Raw genomic sequence first — 15,108 nt, 5'->3', positions numbered from 1 at the left:
AGACTTACCTTAGCTTCATCCTTCTGAAGACGAGGCCATGCAAAATCAGGCTTAATCTTCCTCAGCAAGACATGGATGGAGCGATCATAGACTCTTTCTCTGGAATCCTTTTAAAGAGGCGAAAGCATAAAAACACACTTATAACATCACACTGACCGTATATATATTCTCGTGTACAACATTTAAGACTAATTATATTTCATTGGTCTCATCATGCTTAAAATTTGGATGCTTACATTAATTTGAACTTTGTCATAGAAGTACAGCTCATTGTAGATCACGTCATCTGAGTGGTTTTTGCAGCTGTTGTAAACAAGACACACAGAACATTATCATTTCACTCCCTGTGAATAAGACTGTCAACAGACTAACTGTGTAACACAAGACAGAGATGACGAAAACAAGAAATAGACGCTAACAGAAAAACAAAATGGCACTTATATGTTTAAACTCACCATAAAATCATTTTGTCCGTCTGGATATCGACCTGGACATCTTTAGGTTTGTGAACCATAAAGTTGACTGTGACATATTTCTTTCTGTCAAACCACAGCGCATGTGCTGGCTGACTGTTAAGATACAGGAAAAACTATTATTATACTCAATAACTATTTTTATAAATCAAATATATGTTCCTCTTCATAATCTGTTGGTCACTTACCTCTCCTCTGGTCTGACAATTTTGGGCTTGTTCATTCTAATTCTTGTGCTAAACTAAAACAAAAACTACTCTCTTATTCCTTTGACTACCAGAAAGTAAAAACCATGTGGCGTGTTAGTTCGGGCTGTGTGCTCTAATGCAGTGGCCAGGCCCTAAAGGCTATATATAGAGCAGTTGATATCAGCTGCTGGGACACTTGCCTACCACAGCCCCTTTGCATGCCCATATAATCTGTCAGTGGAACTCTCTGGAAAACAGATGCGTCTTCTGGGGGAGGCTGAAGTTTTGGAAAACCCATCACCAGTACTTCAGCCTCCCCCGGTGCTTTGGGTGAAGTTGGGGGGCAGGGAGACACAAAACAGAGGAGTGACATCTGACATGTGACATCTAAATGTAGAAAAAGGACCCATGGATGTCAGTAAACACATCATGCAAATTCTTCTCAGACTATTTGTGTTGTTCTTTTTAGTTTTATTTAATTTATTTTAATGGAATATAATGAAGGGGAGTCTGAACTACATGTTTATTGTAAAAGTTTTCATCAAGTGTTTGTTCAGTATGGATTGTTAAATTTTTTCTCCACATAAAACGGCTGGGTACAATCAGAGTTTTACAAAACAATTAATGGTGTAAGGGTGCCTTGACACCACTACACTCTTTTAATTAAGGTAACCATGGATACAGTAGGAGACATTCATAAATAAATAAAGCCATACATTTTAACTCAACAGTCATTCTCAGATAATGAAGGTAAAACCTTACATTAAACTTCAGCATTTATCTAAACACTGATGAAGACCTTCAGATAAGGTTGAAAGCTACAAAAGAAGCTGGATCTTGCTATTTTTCCAGATTTTAGTGGGACTGTTGTTGTGTTGTGTCAGTGTATTGTGATGTGTAATATAATATGAGTAAAGTATTGTCACCATGTAAACTGCGTGGACCCCAGGAAGAATTGTGACTGTTATACAGAAGCTAATGGGGATCTCAATAAACAAACAAACAAACAAACAAACTAGAAAAGCACGATGCAAATTTGAATGCAGTTAATCTAATGTTGCAAAATGTAGTTAACTAGGAATGTGTAATGAATCAACCATTTACAGTATCCTATCAATATATCAACCAACAACCCAATGAACAGGGTTTTGGGCAGAGAGTCGCCCCCTGCTGGTCGGCGGCTCACACTAGATTTGTTTCACCGGAAATGCAATTCTGTGCTCTGTCTGTGCGGGGAATGTGGCGCGGGAGACCCAGGCAACGCTGTGTACATACAAACTTCTGCCTGAAAGAAAAAAAAAATCAATACATAGTTTTGTTTCGTCTTTTTAACCTACAGCTCGGGGAGTTTTGCTATCTGTGACTACAGTCCCACAGGAAGTGTCGCTCACCAAGGGGAACATGCCTCGTAGACGACAGGTAAGAACAAACGTAGACAAGAGGGTAACGTTAGCTAAGTTAGCACCGCTTCCACTCTCCGGACGGGGAGAACGTTCCACCATGTTCCATTCAATAATCACACAATTTAGCATGCCAAAACATGACATTACTTCTGCATATGTTCAGTCCACCGAGCAGCATTTAACGATTTCATTAATCTTCTACTGTATTAGCTGTCATATTTTGCATTTGTGAACATTTTCAGTTAACATTAAATTAAGTTAACGTAATAGTAGTGGGCGGTAACAGCGAGCGGCTAAACCGAATTTAAAACTTAATCTTGTGTTTTAATAAAATAAAACGGTGCTTTGTAGATCATATGCATGCCGAACTTACATTGAGACCACAACAACTGTTATTATGTCAATAACAAGTGAATCGGTACAAGTTTGAAAGCTCACCGATACGCACCATATCTTAAAATGCGAGATTTGTTAATGCGGTTTGGTGTCACACTCTATTAGCCGAGTGAGAAAACCGGGGGCTAACGTGACGTGCTAAGCTAACAATAATAATAGGTTGCTGGAGTGCTAAGCAGGCTAGCTACTTTGCCGTGTAGCCACTACTAAGGCTGGCAACTGTAACAGTTTAATTAGTTGCTCTTTGAGATGTCCTAAATGCTAATTGTGGTAAAATATAATCGTTAGCCGCAAACGTCAGTCACAGCTGTTTAACCTGCTGCAAACCCAGCTAACAGCGAGCTATCAGCTGTGTGTGGCCTTCCTTCCTGTCCAAGCATAATTACATAGAGTTATCTGGATTAAAAGCAGTGGTTGAACCAGTGAACCGCTCTTGTTGCAGGAGCATCAGCTGTCCCACATTTTGCCTTGCTGGTTTTATGTATTCAAAATCGTTCAATAGCAAGCTATCTTCATTGATTGTGCTTTGTGTTAAAGACCTCTATTGTTGTCATAGCTCTTTTCCATCACTCACACTTTGCACTTTACACCTTGCATCAGATTCCACATTTTTGTACCATGATTATGGAATTTGTGTAGGATGCTTCTCATTTAATTTTTTCCTCCCTGATAGAGACATATGGCCGGGAGTGGTTCAGATGGAACTGAAGACTCGGACTCATCGGCTGAGAGAGAACAGACCAATAGTTCAGAAAGTGATGGAAACATGCCCAAGAGACAACGCCTCACCAGAGCCTCCACTCGCCTTAGCCAAAGCTCTCAGGGTTAGCCCACATTGCTATATAGAGCTTTTACACTGTTCTTTATCTCAGCTGTTGAATCAACATGGCTGTTTGACTCCTTTGGCTTTAGATACTCCGGACTTGAAGCGAACTGCGGACCACGATGAGTCTCCACCATTGACGCCCACAGGAAATGCCCCCTCCTCTGAATCTGAGCTGGACATCTCCAGCCCCAACGCCTCCCATGATGAGAGCCAGTCCAAAGATCAAGCTAACAGAGACTCGGATAAGGACCTCTCCCATCGACCCAAGCGCCGCCGCTGTCACGAGACCTACAACTTCAACATGAAATGCCCTACGCCAGGATGCAATTCACTCGGTAAGATACCTGCCCTTTTTATAATCTCATACAGAGGTTCATGAAGGGTATCGCTGATTATTTATCTCAACACGCTGAATTTGATTTGTATATCCTGCACTATCATAATGTCATTATGTTGACATAAGTAACCTCCTTTTCTCAACTTGAACAGGTCATCTCACAGGAAAACATGAACGTCATTTTGCTGTATCAGGTTGCCCTCTTTACCACAATCTTTCTGCTGATGAATGCAAGGTGAGTATCTTAAAAAACCATCATATATCTCTTTTAGTTGGTGGTCTGATTATATATAGTTCAGTTGCTTGTCTGCTGTCATTAACTATGGTAGTATTTTTCTTTCTTTCTTCATCTTCCATGTTTTATTTTTTCCCTTCATGACATAACCGCTTTAATATTTATAATGTTTAAAGGTACTTTTGATGTTATGTTGTTTGGGTTGTCCATCAGTATCCATCAGTTTAATAAATGGGTATTCACATTTAGATACAGCAGTGTAGAACTGTGTTTTTTTATTTAACCTTTATGGTAGCAAGCGAAATTTTAATTAGATTGTCCAGACCATAACACTGACATACAGTATCAAATAAAAAAAACAAAAAAGCATATTTGACAGTTTGAGCTGCGTCTTATCATTCTCAGACTTATTTAAGAGAGAAATAACACGACCAGGAGCAGATAGCTGTTTTGTTTTTTGTAACACAGACTATAATCCTTCCTTTACTCTCACTCTCAGGTGAAAGCCATCAGCCGTGAGAAACAAGAGGAGGAGCTGAAAGGACAGGAAGAGAGCAATTCGCGGCACGCAACTCGTCACCAGGTAGCCCTTTTTGCTATGATTGGCATTACGTGTGACTGCACAACCAATGGTCTTTGTCTAATGGTCTGACTATATATATATATGAAGGTAAAATGTTGTTTTTGTTTAGACACCAACACCGAAACAGAGCAGATACAAAGAGCAGGTGGCTGAGATGAGGAAGGGGCGAAACTCTGGCCTTCAGAAGGAGCAGAAAGAAAAGCACATGGTACATCACTGCCTCTCCTTCGGTATATTTGTATATTGGATTGTTCGTAGTCTTATCTCTATTCCTCTCTGTGTGTGTGGTCCACAGGAGAATCGGCAGGCACACGGCAACACCAGAGAGCCTCTGCTGGAGAACATCACCAGTGATTATGACCTGGAGCTCTTCAGGAAAGCCCAGGCCCGTGCATCTGAGGATCTGGTAATGGGCTGTTTCACCATCAGCGTCAGTCTTGCTTTAAGATTTTAAATACTAAACTAATTCCTATTTCCATATTTTTCAGAACTTACATGAATAACCAATTAAGACTGTATTTAGAGTATGTTAGTGCAACCGTTGTTATTGCCTGATAACTTTACCACACAGGTTGATGATAACACCAGTGGTAACACTATATATTCCTACCTGTCTATTCTGCTGCAGGAGAAGCTGCGTATCCAGGGTCAGATCACCGAGGGCAGTAACATGATCAAGACAATCCTGTTTGGCCGCTATGAGCTGGACACCTGGTACCACTCGCCCTATCCTGAGGAATATGCACGTCTGGGCCGCCTCTACGTCTGCGAATTCTGCCTCAAGTACATGAAGAGCCAGACCATTCTCAGGCGGCACATGGTCAGAGTTTATTTATTTATTTATTTTTTGATTGTTGTGAGAAATCTACTGTCTCATATTTGACTCACTGATAGTTCATAATGTTTAAAGCCAAAAATGTAAAGGTTCAAAAATGTTAGTTAAATGTTGCTATGTTTAGCAAATATGAATTTTAGTTGATTTAAAACTAGGGATGTAACGATGCATCGTGACACGATTAAAAAAATGCGTGACGATTCGCACCGGTGACAGAAAAAATGAATCGCGGATGCGAGAGAAAAGTAGCATATATATGTATTTTTTTTTATTTTTTATTTTTTTAGAAATAGGTTACGTTATGGTTGGTGATTCATTTATTCAACGTCAGACGTCAAGTCATGTGACTTACGTCACTACGTAGGTACTGGGCACAGAAAACGACATGGCGACGGTAGGCAACAACTTTGAAATAGAGGATGCACCGAGCGGTTTTAAATCACCGGTGTGGCGGCATTTTGGTTTCCCCATAATACACAAATGCAACCGGTGAGAAATGGACAGACATGTAAATATTGCAAGAGACTGCTAACATATACCGGCAACACAAGCAACATGCAGCAGCATATTAGCCGCCACCAGAGTGGAGAATCAAAGTAACGTTACACCACCTCCTGAGCAAAAATTGCCGAGGGGGCAAACCACCCTGACGAGAGGCTTTGCATCTCTCTCCCCCATAACAAACGCAAGAGCGCAAGAAATTACCAGGGCAGGGTTATTTTATTGGAAAAGATTTGAGGCCACTTTCCGTCGTTGAAAATGAGGGCTTTCGGCTGTTGATGAACACGCTGGAGCCAAGGATACGCATCCCGTCCACGACAGCGCTTCAGCCAGGTGGTCGTGCCAAAACTCTACCAGGAGGTAAGAGCTGATGAAACTGTTTTACAGAGTTTCTGTAAAGAAAGCACCTCTAAGATTTTTTTCCTACGAATAAAAGATCATTTTATTTGGTCATAATTTGTCTGTAGCTCATTTTGATTAAAAAATAAATAAAATTGTGAGAAAATCGTATCGTGAACAAAAAAATCATGAACCGTATCGAATCGTGAGTTGAGTGTATCGTTACATCCCTATTTCAACATTTTTAAACATTTGGATATATAATTTTGGCAAATAGCTGTTTGTTATTCATACTACATAGCATGGCTATTAACACTGCATTTTTGCCCTCAGATATATTTTGTATTTTCCGTGTGTGTACTCACTAAGTTCTTTGGAAATAATGCTGATGTGTATTTTATTACGTGTCTTTTCAGGCCAAGTGTGTGTGGAAGCACCCTCCGGGAGATGAGGTGTACAGAAAGGGGGCTATATCTGTGTTTGAAGTTGACGGCAAAAAGAATAAGGTAGGGAGACTTGGATATTAAAATGTCTTTTTTTATGACTTCTGGTTTTAACAACATTGGGAAATTGGTTACGTCAGTAAAGCAAGCATCAGGCTTTTTCAGGTGGGCAACTATAATAAAGGGTGTGTGTGCTATTTTATCCTCAGATCTACTGCCAGAACCTGTGTTTACTTGCCAAGCTCTTCTTGGACCACAAAACGCTGTACTACGACGTGGAGCCTTTTCTCTTTTATGTCATGACTGAGGCTGACAACACCGGCTGCCATTTAGTGGGGTACTTTTCCAAGGTAAATGGAAAAACAGGTTTAGATTTATGTTGAATGTTTACAATTTATAAGAATTATATTTCTAATTCTCTTTTTTTGTAAACTTTCCTTTTCATTAAGGAGAAAAATTCTTTCCTCAACTACAATGTATCCTGTATCCTGACAATGCCACAGTACATGAGGCAGGGCTTCGGCAAGATGCTCATTGACTTCAGTACGTATAATGTTTACTGGTTTTTTCTCTCATTTTGTCAATTGTTTACAGAGCCAAAATGATTTCAAACGAGTGAAGACTGTCCTAATAGTTGGGATTATTCCTCAAAGCAGAATACTCGGTGTCAAATGCGTTATTTCCGTGTATATATATAAAAAAGAAAATAGGTCAACACTGAAAAACTAAAATCTCATAATAAAAGGCATGTGTAGGAAAGAATAATTGAATCCTGCACTGCTCTATTTATCATTAAAGATGGCTACAGTAAGTATTCAGATCATCTAAATAAATAATGATGCTTTAAGTGAAGTACTTGCATCATATAATCCGTATAGTCACATAATATTTAGTTCAGTAATATTTATCCAGGACTTTTGCATTAGATTGTATGAGACTGTATATTTGTTTGTGACTGCATAATTCCCCTTATGCATATCCTCTTAATAGCTAGCATAGGTAAAGCCCATTAAGCAGTTAGTGTGTAAATTCATGAGCCACTGCAGTCGTCAATCTCAGATTAATTTTTGATTCAATTTTAATTTGAAACACTGATGTATTTTGGGCATTTAGGAATGAAATCAATATTATTAAGATATCTGTTTGCAGACCATAATAAAATCTGGATTTTTTAACGTATGAGTTCCTGATTGTCCACTGTGTGTTGTTTAGGCTACCTGCTGTCCAAAGTGGAGGAGAAGGTGGGCTCACCAGAGAGGCCTCTGTCTGACCTGGGCCTCATCAGTTACCGTAGCTACTGGAAGGAAGTGTTACTCCGATACATGTACAATTTCCAAGGCAAGGAGATCTCCATCAAAGGTGAGCGAGGACACACAATTCAAGCAGGCTGCCCACTTGTTTGGTTGGAAAGGTTTATTAACACATGAAAAGATTGCCTTGAACAAAGGTACACGCATGCATATGCAAAACAAATTGACTGTTGTAAAATATGCTTGATGCAGAGATCAGTCAGGAAACTGCTGTCAATCCCGTGGACATTGTGAGCACCCTGCAGTCTCTTCAGATGCTGAAGTATTGGAAGGGAAAGCACTTGGTGTTGAAGCGACAGGTAAGATGCTGGTCTAATGGCCTTTGTAGTTTTTTTTTTTTTGCTATTGAAGTATTAAAACATCATGTTGCAGAATTCCCTGATCTAAATGAAAGGTTACATTTTAAATACTTTTCATGCATTTTCTGCTGGTCAAACAAATACTCTAACATTTTCTATTTTTTTCATATACCCCATTCCTAATGCATTTTTGAAAAAATTACTTTACTTTACTGTCCTTTGACATCCCAGTGTTTTATTTCTTTCCTCCTCCCAGGACTTGATTGATGAGTGGAAAGCGAAGGAGATCAAGCGAGGCAACAGCAACAAAACCATCGACCCGAGCTCACTAAAGTGGACCCCTCCCAAAGGGACATAAGCACTAAGATCCTCAGGCTACTGAATGAACTCACCTCCAGCCTCACCAGCCACAAGTAGCCTAGACCTACGAACTGTCAATAAAGACCAGTGTTCGTTCTTTCTTTCTCGTTTTTACCCCGCTTATTTGTGTCCCAGAACTTTTTTTACTTTAGTATTTTACTTTGATTTGTATTTTTAAACACCAAACGTTCCAAATCCAATGATTCTTGACTTAAGCATTGTCAAACAATTAACAGTAGAGAATCTGTTTGTCCTATTCGTTTTAAAACCGCCTATGTCTACTAAGCTTTGAATGTTCTACGATAAATGGTCCATTGTGGTGGATAACATGAATGTTTTTCTTTGCTCATGCAAAAAAAAAAACATACCTACATTTGGCAGCATTTACAAGCTGTTATTTTTATTTCATTCAAGAAATGTGCGTTTTTTTAAAGATGGTAGCTCTTTTTGTTTGGGATAAATACAATAATTGTTAGCATGAACTGAAACAATAAGCAGAGTGTATTTTGAGGAGTATGATGTATGGTAACGTCTTCTTTGGTTGGTGTAAAATTGTATAGATCATTATATGTACTTCTTTTCTCTAGCTCCATCAATACAGGATTTGGACCCATTCCTCTGATGAACCTGCCAAATAACAGTGATGAATTCAGATATTTTTAATTTGCTGAGAATATAAAAAAAAATTATGACAATACCACTGTAAGAATGCACATAGAAATAAAACAACCTCAGGTTTTTATACTGATACAATCATACCTTGCTTGTGTGGTTCCTCCGAAACATCGATCGCAGTGGTTGTTACAGGTGGAATTATTCTGGCTAAAGATTCTGTAATATGCAGAAAAGATTTTAATGGGACTGTCTTTGCTTTGTATTTTTAGTCCTGGTTATTAAATGTGTAATAGCAATTTGATATTTTTAATATCAATAAAGCTGCCTTGATCTTTTGAAATGAATTAAGATTTTGTTTCTTGGTGTTTGTGCTTACCACCACTGGAAATGCTTCTTCCCATCAGACCCACAAATGTCTCTCCTTTATTTCCTACAAATGTGAGAAAGAGGCTCAATTGTACAGAGAAGTAGTTTTATGGTTATAATGTTATAATGATGTTTTTTTAAAAGATCTTGCTTTCAAATACATCTGCAGTTCAGAGAGGATTACATTGTACGCATTAAAAGCAACATCAAGATACTTACGTCTGTTAACTTGAAAAGGCTTCTTTGTACCTGTGAGGGGGATAAACCAAAGTTACCAGTGGATTTATAGTCATGCATCATGCATTCATGTTCATTAACACAGACATACTATATTATAAGGCCTAGAAAAGAAAAGATTTTAAAACACAAAAAACGAATGTTTTTTATACAGATATTAGGTTAGACGCCACCTGAGCGTTTCCCCATGAGTCCATAGAAGCGAAGGGCTTTTGATCTTTTCATCAGACTGATCATCGGCTCGGTCAGACCTGCCTCCAGAGGCTCATCCTGATAGAAAAATCAATAACACATTGTTATTTTTTTATTGTAGTAAAATTAGGAATTAAATAAACCTTTTTATAAATAGACATTACACTTTAATTACATTGTACAAATTACAGATCATTTAATTCATAAAACATTTCTGGAATAAAAACACATAACTAATATTGGTCCACATTCTCTAATTTCAGATAAAAACATTAAATCACTGATGCTCACCTGCCAGTCTTTTGGTAACCCTCTCTCCTCTTCCACAGTAGAAGACAGCGCCTGATAAGTTTGCACTAAAGCACAAAAAGTCACAACAACAAGCTGGATCTTCCAGTTATCCATCTCTTTGTCACAGGGGATTGCTTTGCTTCTCTTCAATCAAAATAATATTTTTTAATCTAAAAAAGCTCAAAAAGCATTTAAAAATGATATTAGCAGATGTGATTCACTGTTATCCTCTGTGCCCCAACTGTATCCAGGGTGCCTTTATACCTCTATACCCTATTCTGACAGACCCCTCCCCTCCAGACATGATTACGCACATGCCTCCATTGCATTTAAAAACTTTCAGATTTTTTATATTACAATAAGAGGTCTCCTTTTTACCTCAGGTATTAAGTATTTTTCATCCACTACACATTAAATATCTGATAAATCAAAGATGACAGATTGAACAGATTTTATATTTTCAGTTGGTCTATAGTTGGAAGGATGTCCTCCAAAGATTAACAAGCAGTGTTAAATTCTAAGAAAACCCCCACATGTTCAATAATATTAAAGTTTAAATATTTACATTTGAGATGGTCACCTTTCATCTCCATTTTTATTAGACATCTGGATTGCTATTGGTCTAAGAATGTTCTCTGATGTGCACATGCGTCTTTGATATCACCAGGGACAGGCGCAGGACATGCAGGCGCGTCAGCTCTTTGGGAGATGCTTTGCAAATAAAACCATGTGCTTTGAAGGTGGTGCTTTATTGGTTAGCCAGTTGACTTGGTGAATTACTGCTAGTTCTGTATTTATTAAGCAGGACAGCTCAAATGTGACGCCTGAGGTCAAATGAGCCGATGATGACGATAAGAGATGGATTTAAGACTAATATACTGAAGGTTTTATGTAACACTGATGGTCAGAAGTCAAGCAGATGATGAAAAAATTGCTCATTATATATAAAAGCCTTCAAATAGGTGGTTGAAATCTCAAGTGTAATGAAATATGTATGAAATGTGTTGCACATCCTAACCTGAAATACAATAAAAATAAAAATAAAATGTCAATGTAACTTTTTGATTACTTGATATATCAGAAGGGTCATTTATTTTCCATCTCCTGAGATAATTACACTGTTATTAAAGCTTTTCATGATCTTTACTTACTTAGCCATTTAAATGCTCTGTTTTAATGAAAGGTGAGCTCTTTTTCCAACACTCTGGCTATAGAAATTTCTGGAGAGGCAATTACTTGACAATCTGTGTGCTGTAAGGACACCCACTTGAAACAAAGCTGACACACACATCAAATGCTTTGATCCGCGCACAGGTGCTTCTAAAAGCAAGAAAAGGCCGGGACAATTAGGCCTGAAAGGCAATTATACCTGAACAGCCCTCGTGCACATAATCTAACCCACAGCTAATGTGGAGTGCCGAATCAAAAGAAATCAGAGGCACAGCATCTGCATATGAAATGGTTCAGTCACAAAGAGCTCCTCGTAATGACAGAACACTGCGTCTCCATGTGACGCAGGGGAGCATTCTGGGGAGGCCATTTCAGGATTAGCACTGTTCTATGCTGGTGATTCACCGCGGGTGTTGAATCTGATGTTAACCTCTGATCCATTTCACCTTCAAATATGTGACTCTTCTGGTGTTTTCCTGTTGAATTATAAATCTTATATGACATTTAAAGTGATGCATTACAAGTGTAATTATGCCCTCTTTAGAGAGCTTTGATTCTGAAGAAATATGTTATTGATTGCTGTTAATTACTTACAGTTCATCACAGTACACTTCATGGGATATTTGGTTGTCAGAGTAATCTGCCAACCTGTAAGAATTGTAACTGTAAGTTTAAAGATCCCCTGCAGACATGTATTAAGACTTGTAGTCTGCTTGGAACAATAGTGTGCATTTTTCCACAAAAAAGGTTCAATTTAATTAAATTAAAATAACTAAAAAGGCATCTACTACTTCTACCCTAAACATCTATTAATATGTAAATGTTGTTTAGTTTTCCTGCTGGAGACAAGATGTCTCCTACGTCACTGAGTCTATTCTCAGTGTATGAGCACTGGTGGCTTCAAGTTTCTACATCACACAGAAGAAGACATACATAAGAAGAAGAAGAGTCAATGTTTTATACATATAGGAAATACAATCACACACACAAAGGGCTTATAAACATGCAAATGCTGAGCTATGGGCTGCCACGTAGCAGCACTCCAGGAGCATTTAGGAGTTAGGTGCCTCTCTCAAGGACACCTTGGTAGTGCCCAGGAGGTGTAACCAGCACCCTATCCAGCTACCAGTCCATGCTGTGGTCACTGTGGTCCATTTTGGATTTTAACTGTCAATCCTCCGGTTCTCTACAGACTGAGCTATTGCTAAGTTGCATGCTGGACCAGGTTTGACTTCCAAACTATTTGTGATGTCACTAATCATGCTTCAAGACCCACCCCTTAAAAGTTCTAGTCTACTCAGTCTACTTTTCATATCATTCTTTAAGGGCATTTAAGGCTTTATTGGATAGGTGATAGTAGAGAGATGACAGGAAATAATGGGAGAGTGAGAGGGACTAGCAAAGGTTACGCTGTGGTTAGTGGCTTAACCCCTGGGCCACCAGAGCTCCCCAAAAGATTGACAATTTTTAACAGAAAGCCTGCATCACAAACTGCAGATGTGGAGCTTGAAAGTATTGGGCATTTAGGCAGACTGGTTCAAAAGAAAGATGCTATTGAGTTGAAGTGGGATGTAGGATCTAGAGTGTCTGAAATTTGACACATAGAGACTAAAAATCTAGATATCTCAGCCTCTGCTGCTTAGATTTGAATCACAATTGTCCCTTGTCAGTCCCCTAACTTTATGCTTAGTAAAGTGCAATACTTACATATAATACTTATAATAGCTGGACTGTCCCTTTATTGCAGGTGTGCTAATGAATTCAGTATTTCCAAGCGAATGTAATTGAGATGCAGTCTGCTGTATTACGCTGATCATCATCAGGCAGGGAAATTGAACATGACACATACTGTTTACAATAGCTGTGCAATTTATTTGTGGTCTGAAGTAATAAAAAACATTACTTTTCTATCCATGTGACTAACTGCTTTCATATGGTGTTTAGTAAATGCCACCATATTGTCAGTTTACTAATGGCAAAACCACAGCTAAGATACAGATAAATGACTCAAGGTGGCGCTACCTTACAAAACCAGTCGAGGACACCTCATTGTTAAGACCTGAGAGCCATAATCTCCTGTTGACAGATACTGTGTTATCAGATGAGTCAAGCCTCACAGATGCTCCACTGTGGTGATCTCAGACTAGAGGCCTGATATCATCACCTCTGAGCCTGACAGAGCGGCTTTAAGGCCTACTGTTAGACCTGCTATCTCGTCACAATCTGGTTCCATCTTAACGCTGACAAATGAGTCCATTCATGACGATAAGTGGGGTTTACTGGAGCTGCTCAGTCAAGTAAAGAGAAGAGACAAAGGATATGTTAATATACTGTAATGTAAGTGTTTAACTTTAACATATCCTCCAGACGTGTCTTTCAGGTGCATAAAAGTACTTGTCTTTGAATAATAATTTGTGTCTGGTACAGCAGATGAATGTGAAAACAACCTACTGATGTCAAACTGCACAGATATTCTGTAAAGTGAGGATCAAACAATAAGTAAAACACATTTTTGAGTGTAAGTGGGCTTTAATTATAAGTTCCTTGTTACCGTGATATAGCAAGTTGACTAAAATAATAAAAAGGAGTTGTGTTTCAGTTCAATATTTGCTAAAATGCACTATAATTATATCCAAAAAAAACCCTTAAGGTGTAAAGCTTAAGCAAATGTAATCTTATAAAAGTATTTGTGAATTACTTTTGTTTGTGAATTGCATTTATTCTTTTCCCACAAAGTTTTTTTTTGTCCGTTTTATAGCCCTGTTCATTTTCCAGGATACATTGCGTCCAGCAGGTGGCAGTGTTGTCTAACCGATAAATTCAAAGCCCCCAAACCTGAAGTACAAAGACAAACTGTTGCCTCCACTTCACTAGATATATTTTAAGAAGACTTTAAAGTCCTCATGATGGATTCATTGTCTGCATGTTTGGCTGACATATCCAAAAAACTGAAAGAATGCGCAAGTAGTACTGCCTTGGTCAGGGGAAATGTGACACTTATTATGATTTGTCTTTGATTTTTATGGTTCATTTATGTTCTGTTTGTGAGTTTTAAAAATAATTTTGCCAGCATGCAATATTTTTACCACCACAAAGAAATTTTGTGAAAATTTGTTGTTGAACATAGTGAACTGGCGAAGTTCTCACTGTGTTGAATTATCAAAATATGAAAACCATGTTGTTGTAAATGCTAGTTTGGCATAAATCAAGTAAAACTGGGGACTTTGCCTAATGACATCTGCTAAGACCACATTGTACATCAATATAAAAACACTTTTGAACTCTTTTCAGTTTAGAAAAAATAATGGCATCACAGCAACATCACTAGTAAATTACGCTACTCTGGTCATTCTTTTAGATCCACAGTCCAGTTTCTGAACCACCTAAGACATGATATAAAGGCGCATCTGTAAGTAAAAATTTGACTCCATGAGATACTGCATTGCCTTAAAACAGATCACTAATTATCCATTTATTTATCGCCGGGTTGTTGTACAGGTAAAAATTGTATAGCCCCCTGAGGCTAATTGTAATTTGTGATTTTGGGCTGTATAAATAAAATTTGACTTCCATATCACCTTAAGTAATATGACTCATATTGTTTTCATGTTAAACTATCACACACCAGAATAGCTCAGACATTGTATGAAACAGGCTCTGTCCATACAATGGTAGGCGGTACAACTTAGTGAACATGTAACTATAAATT

General features: G+C 38.3%; 2 protein-coding genes across 3 annotated transcripts in view; one reads left to right on the top strand and one right to left on the bottom strand.

The window, feature by feature from the left end:
* The window catches only part of ptges3l (prostaglandin E synthase 3 like), a 2,102-nt gene extending 1,278 nt beyond the window's left edge, over positions 1-824 (bottom strand). The window contains exons 1-4 of the mRNA XM_035662801.1: positions 662-824; positions 456-569; positions 237-303; positions 9-107 (exon numbers count right to left, since the gene is read on the bottom strand). Coding sequence (XP_035518694.1) covers positions 9-107; positions 237-303; positions 456-569; positions 662-696 — 315 coding nt within the window. The 5' untranslated portion in view covers positions 697-824. The remainder of the gene's footprint in view (positions 1-8; positions 108-236; positions 304-455; positions 570-661) is intronic.
* A 1,062-nt stretch (positions 825-1,886) lies between these two features.
* Positions 1,887-9,218, top strand: kat7b (K(lysine) acetyltransferase 7b). 2 transcript variants are annotated; one of them, XM_035670649.1, is made up of 14 exons: positions 1,887-2,080; positions 3,134-3,284; positions 3,373-3,621; positions 3,776-3,858; positions 4,358-4,441; positions 4,551-4,649; positions 4,737-4,847; positions 5,070-5,261; positions 6,533-6,622; positions 6,769-6,909; positions 7,009-7,102; positions 7,772-7,918; positions 8,062-8,168; positions 8,425-9,218. In XM_035670649.1, the coding sequence occupies exons 1-14, from the start codon at positions 2,063-2,065 to the stop codon at positions 8,524-8,526; spliced, it is 1,668 nt and encodes a 555-aa protein (XP_035526542.1). In that variant the 5' UTR covers positions 1,887-2,062; the 3' UTR covers positions 8,527-9,218. The 2 variants fall into 2 exon arrangements, with proteins under 2 accessions (XP_035526542.1, XP_035526533.1); XM_035670640.1 differs by having other exon boundaries at positions 4,737-4,871.
* The last annotated feature ends 5,890 nt before the right edge of the window (positions 9,219-15,108 follow it).

This window comes from Morone saxatilis, unplaced genomic scaffold (assembly GCF_004916995.1).
Source record: "Morone saxatilis isolate NCDOM2014 unplaced genomic scaffold, NCSU_SB_2.0 Contig1, whole genome shotgun sequence".
NCBI lineage: Eukaryota > Metazoa > Chordata > Actinopteri > Moronidae > Morone > Morone saxatilis.
This window is presented reverse-complemented; position numbering and strand designations above follow the sequence as displayed.